At 64.4% G+C, this 9,442-nt stretch overlaps 1 protein-coding gene and 1 pseudogene across 3 annotated transcripts; one reads left to right on the top strand and one right to left on the bottom strand.

Moving 5' to 3' along the window:
- Nucleotides 1-303: 303 nt before the first annotated feature.
- TNFRSF14 (TNF receptor superfamily member 14) lies at nucleotides 304-8,310 on the bottom strand. 3 transcript variants are annotated; one of them, XM_008959417.6, is made up of 9 exons: nucleotides 8,233-8,310; nucleotides 7,350-7,498; nucleotides 6,249-6,357; nucleotides 5,614-5,739; nucleotides 4,102-4,257; nucleotides 3,366-3,456; nucleotides 2,265-2,407; nucleotides 1,184-1,215; nucleotides 304-900 (listed from the first exon to the last, which is right to left on the bottom strand). In XM_008959417.6, the coding sequence occupies exons 2-9, from the start codon at nucleotides 7,416-7,418 to the stop codon at nucleotides 775-777; spliced, it is 852 nt and encodes a 283-aa protein (XP_008957665.1). In that variant the 5' UTR covers nucleotides 7,419-7,498; nucleotides 8,233-8,310; the 3' UTR covers nucleotides 304-774. The 3 variants fall into 3 exon arrangements, with proteins under 3 accessions (XP_008957665.1, XP_008957663.1, XP_008957664.1); XM_008959415.5 differs by having other exon boundaries at nucleotides 7,831-8,251; XM_008959416.5 differs by lacking the exon at nucleotides 8,233-8,310 and adding an exon at nucleotides 7,822-7,885.
- Nucleotides 6,676-7,956, top strand: LOC100984362 (uncharacterized; annotated as a pseudogene).
- Nucleotides 8,311-9,442: the final 1,132 nt, after the last annotated feature.

Below are 9,442 nucleotides of genomic sequence, written 5' to 3' on the forward strand. Positions count from 1 at the left end.
TTTGAGCATCAGAATCCACAGCAATAGCCTCGGACGGAGCCACAGAGATCAGAAGAGCCCACTGAGAGCTCAGCTGTTGGGATATGAAGGGGCGGCCAGGGCTCCTCTCTGGGTGGAGTGAACCCCCAGGCATGATGGGAGGAGGGCAGGGGTCCCCCGAACAGCCCAGCAGCCATCCTGGAACTCCTTGTTCAGCAAGAAACACCGGGAGGTGACAGTTTGAGGAGAAACAAGATATTTACATCCTCCCACAGCATCTCCCCAAATACACTGTTTCATGACAAATAGAAAACAGGAGCCGAATTCAAATCCAATTTAGAAAATCACTTCAGATGTGGTATCCACTTAACACCACACTGCGGCCAACCCAGTCCAGCCTTGGCCGTGAGGCAGTGCCCGGGGCCTGTCCTGCTGAGGCCACAAGAGTCAGACGCGCAGACAGCTGGGGTCTGAAGGGCCCTCTGGGCTGGCCCAGGAGGGCTGGGTGTGTGGTCTGTGAGCGAGGGGCAACTGGCGCTCCTCCTCAGGACTCTGGGGAGCTCAGGCCACAGCAGAACAGAGGCCCCAGGCCCTCACTGGCCCATGGGAATGGCACGTGGCGTCCCCAGCTCTACCCCAGCAGGGGCCCCACCTCTCCCTCCACTGGAGGACACGGAAGCCAGCCCAGGGCGGAGCCCCCAAGCCTCCGGGCTCCGCTGGTTCCGCCAGGTGGACAGCCTCTTTCAGCAGCTGTCGCTCCAGGTATCTCTGGCATCGGGGTGCAGAGTCTGTGGGTCAGTGGTTTGGGCTCCTCCCCGTGAATGCGGGTATTGTCTCCTCCACGGCCACCGTGGTGACGTCCGGAGGGGCCTGCAGGGCCTCGATGACTGTGGCCTCACCTTCTGCCTCCTGTCTTTTCCGCTGCGGGCACACGAATCGTGGAGACCCTGCCTGCTCAGGCCCCCCTGGGACTCCAGGTTCTCGGGTTCATTTTACTGCTTTCAGTTTGAGGGAGTGGGTTCTTTCCTGAGCTACCGTGGCTGTACTTGAAAGACTCAGGACCCTCAGAGAACTGGGAGCCCCCACCATGTACACCAGAAACACCAGCCCCAGCGGGGAGGGGGGAGGGGGGAAGGTGGAGGGGGGAGGGAGGGGGGAGGGGGGAAGGTGGAGGGGGGAGGGAGAGGGGGAAGAGGATCAATACCTGGACGGAGACGATCACCTTGACTACATCACCTGCAATACACAGACACACAGGTCAGGGAGGGGCAGTGTCTGATCAGGGGACACAGGCTCATGGCAATGGTCTCACAGCGGTGGCGGAGGCACAACTCCTGCTTCTCCCTGGGAGACCGTTCCCAAGGGACTGACCCTCTCTGAGAGCAGAGGAGGCCAACTGTGTTGGGACTGCTAGCCCAGCCTGTCCCCAGGAGGCCCAGCATGGGTGATAGGACTGGGGGCGCCCGGCCCACCTCCCCAGCTGAGGCCCCCAAGTGCATAACTAACCCTAATTCAGCCGTCATCTATGGGAAGGGAACAAGCGCTTCACAGTGGAGAGGCCCTGCCCACCATACCCGCAGGTGCCCAGTTGGGTGAGACTAAGCTGCTGCCCGGCCTACCCTAGAGCCTGAGGCCCCGAGACCTCCCCGCATTGGAGGCCCCGGGTGAGGATCAGGTGGCTTTGCTGCCGCCTGGCTGGAGGATGGGGCTGACTTTCCCTTCGGACCTCAATGCTTAGAAGCTGCGTCCCCGGGGGCTGCGCACAGGGCTTCCAGGGCCACAGCCGGGTCCACACAGCGGGGTCAGTGCCCAGGAGGCCAGGCACAGGAGGCCAGGCACTGCACAGGTGCCCAGACCAGGGCGGATAGGTGGATGAATGAATGAATGAATGAATGGCCTTACTCTCCTCAATGAGGACAAAGCCTTGTCCCCAGCAGGGCGGCTGTTGACCCTCAGCCCAGAGCTTCTCCCAGCTGAGCAGAGCCTGTCCTGCTCCCCACATCCCACAGGGGGCAGGCAGGAGCACAGGGTCATAGAGTGTGTGGGCAGGGGTGGCTGAGGGCTCCACGGTCAGGGGTCCCACCTTCCCTTCCCCCAGGGAGGCCAGCTGACACCTGGGCTCTGGCCACAGCAGAAAGCCCACCTGCCCCAGCCTGCAGTGGCTGCCCTGGGAGGAGCCGCGGATCCTGGAAAAGCTCTGGGGCCACCTCCCAGGCTTGGGGTGACAGAGCTCCAAGAGGCGACGGCTGGGGACATGAGCCCTGATGGGGCCGCCATGTGCTCACCCCTTGGCTTTCTTCTTTTCACACATATGATTAGGCCAAGTGTGGAGCAAACAATGACGATGACGAGGCTCCCTGAGAGAAACCACCATACCCAGTGGGAGCTGCTGGTCCCAGGTCCGGCCTTCGTCACCAGCCAGCTGCACCTGCGGGAGTGGGGCCGAGGACGTGGGAGAGGCAGGTGCAGCGCCCGGTGTTCACTCAGCCCCAGGGAGCCTCCCTGGCTCCCAGGGCCCCAGGCAGTGAAGACAGGTCCCAGGGAGGCTGGGCTGGTGGCAGCTCCAGGATGAGACCTCAGAGGTCTGTCTGACTTTTCCAAGCTCGGCTATGGAGAGGTGGAGAGAAGGAAGGAGGAGAAGAGAAACAAGGAGAGACTGGGCAAAGGAGACAGGACGGCAGAGGGAGAGGGGAGAGAAGCGGGAGGCAGCCAGGAGTGCAGAGACCCCAGAGCACGGGAGACCAGTGGCAGACAAGGACAGAAGGTGGAGGGAGAGCCAGTGTCGGGACAGAAATGGTTAGAGCTGGAGACGGACAGGAGTGAGCTGGGACCAGAGGACGAGGAGGGCAGAGCAGGATGGAAGGCCCCACCGCCCCCTCCCTGGGGCAGCCACCCCTGCCCCATCCCAGGCTCCGCTGGGGGACCCCAGCTCCTCCCAAGAAGCTCTGAAGTCTCAGGTCAGTTAGGGGCCCAGGGTCAGCATTTGAAGGTGTCCTCCCATAGGCGGACAAAGAGCAGAGTGCTCACTTTCCCCAACCCCTGAAGCCCAGGGGCCCTCCCATGGCCCTGACATTCAGGGACACCCACAGCCCCAGGGGACAGGGGCTCTGGAGGCAGCCTCCCTCTGGGCCTGCTTCTGGGAAGGCCCATCCTGAGCCTCCAGGAAGCTCAGATCTGATGAGGCTTTGTCTGGACCCATGGAAGGGGTTATCTGGGGCGCACAGGCTTCAGCCCTGCAGCTCTCCTGGATGCAGGCATGTGACCAGGGTGCCGCTCAGGGTGGGACCTTCAAGCCTTTCTGCTGGAGAAGACGGTCATCTCCCAGGGAAGCAACGTGGAGCCCCCTCCCCAGGGCACAGAGCTGGGCCTCCCCCGGGTTCACTTACTTGGTCTGGTGCTGACATTCCTCCAGGGTCCCATTGGGAGAGAAGGTCCCCGGGGGGCAGTTCTGACACAGGGTGTCCTGACTCTCGGTGCCTGAGAAGAGAGGGACGGACAGAGGGGGCTGAGGGCACCAGACCAGGAGGGGGCTGGCGGCTAGGGACTGCTTGTCTGTGAGCTTCTAGACCTGGGTGCTCTGCGGGTGATGGGAGGACCAGCAGGGAGGGGCAGGCTCCCTGTCCAGAGTCTTGGAGGTGGGGCCTGGGGTGGTGGCTCTGGCTGTCCCGGCCTTGAGTAGCTGGGATCTCATGAGTCCGGGAGTCCCTCTGTGTCCACATCCTGCAGTGCTGTGGGGGCTGTCCGGCCAGGTGCAGGCCAGGGCTGGACACTTACTCCTCCTAGACTTAGCTTGAACAGTGGCATTAACCATGGTCACTCCCATAAACCCAGGCTCCAGACCAGGGGCCCGAGAGTGAGGCCTGGGGACTGGGAAGTCCCAGAACCCCGAGGTGGAGCAACCTGGGGTGGCCCTTCCCTGCCCCCTCCCCTGCCTCCATCACCTGTTCCCCACTGGGCTGCTTCCAGGACAGGGCTGAAGTGGGTGGGCCTGGGGCTGGCCAAGGTTCTGTCTCACCAGGGCCCCTGGGCAGGCCATGCCGTCGAGGAAACCTGGGGCTCCAGACAGCAGGGCACTGGGGACCAGGGTGGAAATGGGAGGGGTGTCTGCCACCCACCGCTTACCTCCCTTCTGCACACTCTGGCCCGGGCTGGAGGTGGCGTAAGCGCGGCACGCGGCGCAGTGGTCCCCGTCCTGGACAATGCAGAAGTGGCCTGGGCTGCAGCCACACACGGCGTTCTCTGTCCTGGAGCAGTTCCGGCTCGCGCGCAGGCCCATGGCTGGAGTCCAAGAGGAGGGGCTGAGAGGGGTACGTGGAGGCCGGGACACCATCCACAGGCCAGGACAGCATCCACAGGCCAAGTACTGCTGCCAGGGCGCCCTGCCAGGCTGAACCCCTGGCTCAGCCAAACGAGGTGCCCGGAGGTACCCAGCATGGAGGACCTGAGGCCGGGAGGGACACCAAGGGACGGCAGAGCTGCGTGTGGGACGAGGGCTTGCAGGAAGGTCCTGGGAGGGCTTCGTTGATGGGAGAAACCAGCCTTCTGCCCAGATGGGCAGGACGCCGAGCTTGCACTGTCAGTTCCAGGGCAGGGTCCCTCAGGCAGGTCCTCGCCCCACGTGCCCACCCAGATACCCACCCCTCAAATGGGCTTCCCATCTGTGCAAACCAGGCCATTCCAATGGCAGAGGCAGGTAGGGTGAGAGCCCCACTTCTTCAGGTACTGGTGGAGGGGGGGTACAAGCTGGGCCTGGGCCCCTCCTGAGGGCAGCCTCACCTGCCACCTGTGCCCCCACATCCTTAGCCCAATCAGGTGCTTTCACAAGACGGGAGGGGCATGGAACTGGGCATGCAGGTTGAGGTGTGAGCCCCAAATCCCAGCCTACATGCATGAACCCCCAAAGCACTCCAGCTTCCTCTTCTGTTCATGGCTAGCCCACCTGCCCTGTGCCTCCCTGTAGGCTCAGGCCCTGCCCCCAGGTGTGCCGTCAGCCCTGCCCTGCAGGTGCAGTCCTGCCTGGCCCCAGGGAGCACTGGCCATGCTGAGCCTGGCATGAGGCTCCAAGGGGACAGAGCCATTGGCCGCATGGACAGGCTCTGCGCTCAGTGACTCAAAGGCACACCTCTGGGTCTGGTTCCCCTTTCTGTCTGCCTGGACTCAGGTGGGCACCAGCCTCCAGGTGACCTCTTCCCCTGAGGTCACGGGGGAACCAATATCTGGAGGAGAAAGGGACAAGAAGCCCTGTGGGGAAGCAGCAGGCCCGAGTGCCGGCCGGAGAGTCCCAGCACCATCCCATTCCACTTTGCAGCTAGGGACGTGGGCACAGGAGAGGTCTGGGCACCCACCCAGGGCACCAGAGGAGCCAAGGACGAGGGCTAAGGGTCAGTCGCCAAGCTCAGGACGGCCCACCTGGTGGCCCACATGACAAAGTGAGAGGTGAGACAGAGGTGGACGGGGGCCAGAGGCTGACCTCAAGGGGTCCCCTGCAGGGTGCATCCATGGAGATGGGGTTGGGACCTGGCCTGGGGCAGCCGGGGCCTTCCTGGGGCACTGCGGCCATGGAGAGAGGGTGCAGCGTGCGGGGGTATCCAGGCTGCCCAAGCGGAGGCTGGGCCGGCTGTGCTGGCCTCTTACCTGGGTCACACATTTGGCACTGCAGACACTTGCTCAGGCCATTGAGGTGGGCAATGTAGGTCCCCGGAGGGCAGGGTTCACACACTGTGCCCGTCAGCTCCCCGCAGGCCTCCTTCACACGATAACCTGCCGCCCAGAGAGTGGGAACTTCGCAAGTCTGCGGGAGGCCCCTTCGGGAGCCCACCCATCACTCCACCTGCGCCCAGAGCCCAAGCAGGGAGACACCAGCTAAGGGGACTCAAATGGCCCATGAGCCCCACGGGACACAGCAGCCCCATCAGCCATGAGCAGAGCTGCTCTGGGGAAAATCGGAAAGTTCTGGAAGCACATGGGGCCTCCTGGGACACCTGGCCCGGCTCTGGTATGTGCCCCCTGAGCCCATGTCTCTGGCCACGGTGGGCCAGCCACGTCTCTCAGACCCACCCCCTGTGCAGTGTGACTGTGAGGGTCCCCCAGGGTGAAGAGTCCAAGCTGCTGGCCTGGGGGTCCTGCCCTCACTGTCTGCACACCTAGCCCCAGGGCTTCATCACACCCATGGCTGTGGGGGCAGAGAACACAGGGGTGTCTGGGGCAGAAGGGGGCAAGAGTGTCTGCCCTCGGCCCACAGAGCTGGCCCGCCAAAGGGCTGCACCTACCTGGACTGCACTTGGGGCAGCACTCGGAGCCCACTGGGTACTCGTCCTCCTTGCAGGACGGCAGAGCTGGGGCGTAGCAGGGGGCTCCCAGGAAGGTGAGATACAGCACCTAAGGGGGTCAGGACAGGCGTTGGGAGATGCCCTGGCTGCCCCGTGGGCTCTGCCAGGCTTGGCCCCACAGCCTGAGTCTCCCTCTGTGCAATGGGGAGGAGCGGCAGTCCCTGGTAGAGAGGACAGAAGCGGGCCCCAGGCCAGGCTCATGGAACAACCTTGCCAACCGCTGGAGCCTGGGATCGGGTGGGGACCGCCCCTCCTCCAGCCCTGATGACCCTGCCTGGCAGCGTGGAGCCCTGGGAACTGGAACTCTGCCCTCGCCAGGGACCCCACACCCCACACCTGGGAGCATTGAGCCCACTGGGCAGACAACCTGCCGGCCCCCCTGCTGGCCTAGGTTGGACCTGCTGACCCCTGAAGAGCCAGCAGGGGCAGCCAGTGATGGGCCCCAGGGGCTCACAAGCCAGACAGTGGGTGACAGGCTGATCAGGGCCACATCGGGGAGGGTGGCTCTGCCGTGGCCTCGTTCCTGGGCTGGCTGATGGGCAGTCGGGGGCCCCTGATGGGGAAAGTGGCTGGACAGGCAGGAGTGCCACATGAGCATGGAGAGTGTCCCCACCCCACCCACCTGGGTCCAGCCCCCTGCTGCACACTGATCTTATCACCTGTCACCAAGGTCAGGGCTGCCGGGGAGTTGGGTCACCTGCTCCAGGGCCCCGCCCAGAGACGCCCAGAGACACCCAGCCCCCAGAAGTGCCCACATCCGGCCAAATGGGGGCTCACCAGCTGCCCGTGGACAGAGTGGTGAGTGGGGGACACACACAGGAGGAGGTCTGCTGGGTAGGGCTGTGGCTCTGCTGCTCACCCCACTGTGGTGAGCCCAGTGCTGGGGGTCTGGGTTGACCCGAGAGCCCCGGGCAGCAGGGGACGGGCTGGACGCAGGAGCCAGCCACGGCCAGGACAGGGGCATGGGGAAGAGATCTGTGGGAGGCCCTGGGGTCAGAACTGGGATCTGCGAGCAGACGGGGAGGAGGCTCGGGGGCTCACCAGCCTCAAGACGTCGGTTTTGCGGGTGGATCTCCAGGGAGGAGGCCCCCAGTCTCCAGGAGGCTCCATGCCTCAGGCTCAGACCGGCAGCTCGGGAACCCAGCTAGCAGGATGAACTCCAGCAGAGGAACTCAGCGCCATTGCTGCGGCTGTGGCCCAGAAGAGAAAGAGAAAGAGAAAGAGAATCCGCCTCGGTGTGACAAGCTGTGCCTCAGAACCCGAGCAGCAGGAGAGTGGGCAGCAGGGGGTGTCTGGCAGCAGAGAGGGGCTCAGGCCTGCTGGGTGGAGCGGCGCTGGGGGACACAGGTGGGCCCTGCAGGAGGCAGGAGCTGTCCAGGCAAAGCCGAGGGGAAGGGCCGGTGTGAAGGAGGCGCCCGATGGGAGGGGCGAGTTCTCCCCCTGCACCGTTCCAGTCCACTCCGGGTTTTCTGTAGAAGGGGGAGCCCCCCAAAGTCCATCTGTGTTTCCCCACCTCACTCACACACTCAGGGACCCTCGGCTGCTCCCCGTGGCGCTGACTGACATTTTTGCCGAATAAAGGGGCCCTGTGGGTTTCCTGTTCCCATCTCAGCTTCTGCTGAACAGGGTAAACTTCCCTTCCGAATAAAACCACCAGAATGCGGTCTGGCCAATTTCAGTCACAGGCCCACCAGGCCTGTGTCCCTGTGTGAGGGGGTGGGAAAAGCCCAGAGCGCCCCTACCCGTCCCCTGGGAGGGGTGGAAGGGCAGCTCTTGCTCCCCCTGCAGAGATGCTGCGCGGACTGGGAAGGCTGCCAGCCTTGCCCGGTCTCCCTGTGGACCCTGCCCTGACCCCACCCCAGCTTCCTGGCTCCCTGCACCCCACTGGGCTTCCCTGCCCCACAGAGCCTGGTGGTAGAGAGACCTCCGGATGGAGACAGCCCACAGCCCCGGAGCCCCAAGGCAGGCACCAGTGAGTCCCTCGTGACGGCCTCGCTCCCCGCATCACATGGAACCTCGTGACCCACGTGACAACGCCAGTGCCCCCGTGGCCCCTTCCTGCTGCTGGACGTGATGCAGTCAATGGAAGCCCAGGTCTGTCACGCACCGCCTGTGCTTGCCCAGAGCAGGTCCCGGTCACCCCCTCTGGCACCGCCTGCTCCACCCCAGGAACCCCCACCTCCAGCAAGCCCATCTGCCGGACGCCTGGCCCAGGACCGCCCCCTGCCCCTCGACTGCCCCCTGCCCCTCCTGGTCCTGACTTCAGCCAGGTGACCCCCTCCAGGGTCCAGCCCTGGCCCCTGGGCGACTCAGTGGCATCTGGTGGAAAGGACCTTGGGGATCGCGCCCACCCTCACCTGCAGGAGAGTTGGCAGGGTGGCCAGCCACAAGAAGCTGTGGCAAGAGCCCGGGGACCTGCACCCCGACTAGAAAGTGTGCAGCCCTGCAGGCCGGCCCTGGAGAGGGAGCAGGCAGGGGTGAAGTTAGGCCGGCTGTGGTGTGCGGCACCGTCCTGTGGGGCCAAGCGTCCCGAGCTCCAGAGGCAGGTGCGCTCCTGGCCAGCATCCAGGGTGGACGAGCCCAGACCCCAATACTCTGAGGCAGGGTGGGGGACCAGGTGGCACCCAGTGGAGGAAAAGCCCCCAAGAGACACACAGGAGCATGGACTCCCACCCCACAGCTGGAGCCTGGGAGAGGAGCCCCATCTGCTGTTTCCCTGGTGCACTCACATCCTGGCCCTCAGTGCCCCCTGCCAGGAATGTCCCCCACATGCAGAGCCACATGGGTCTTGCAAGGAAGAGGAAGGGGGCCCCTTGCATCCTCCACTCCCGGGGGCCCCAGGAGTGCATGGGGGCTCCAGGGTGCAGGGACAGCACGTTCCCTCACCAACTCCCCAAGAACGCCCAACCTCCAAGAGCAGACACAGCGCCTACACCTGCCGGTACAGGCCTCCAACCCCACTCTCTCAGATACGTCCTCCAGAGTCATCTCATCCACCCCACCCTGGGGAGGAGGGAAACTGAGGCATGGCAAGAGACAAGACTAACTCAGGCATCAGTGAGACTCAGCCCCTCCTGCCCCTTTCTGCATGCCCCTCCTACCCCGACTTCAGCTCCCACACCAAGGCCCCAAGC

This window comes from Pan paniscus, chromosome 1 (assembly GCF_029289425.2).
Source record: "Pan paniscus chromosome 1, NHGRI_mPanPan1-v2.0_pri, whole genome shotgun sequence".
Taxonomy (NCBI): Eukaryota; Metazoa; Chordata; class Mammalia; order Primates; family Hominidae; genus Pan; species Pan paniscus.

Bases quoted from the DNA above. Each gene is read 5' to 3' on its own strand.
- TNFRSF14 (XM_008959417.6), bottom strand. From the start codon at position 7,418: ATGGAGCCTCCTGGAGACTGGGGGCCTCCTCCCTGGAGATCCACCCGC. The intron at 5,740-6,248 runs GTAGGTGCAGCC...TCTGGGCGGCAG, and splicing joins CTGCCCCAAGTGCAGTCCAG to GTTATCGTGTGAAGGAGGCC. The intron at 901-1,183 runs GTATTGATCCTC...GTGTGCCCGCAG, and splicing joins AGGTGATCGTCTCCGTCCAG to CGGAAAAGACAGGAGGCAGA.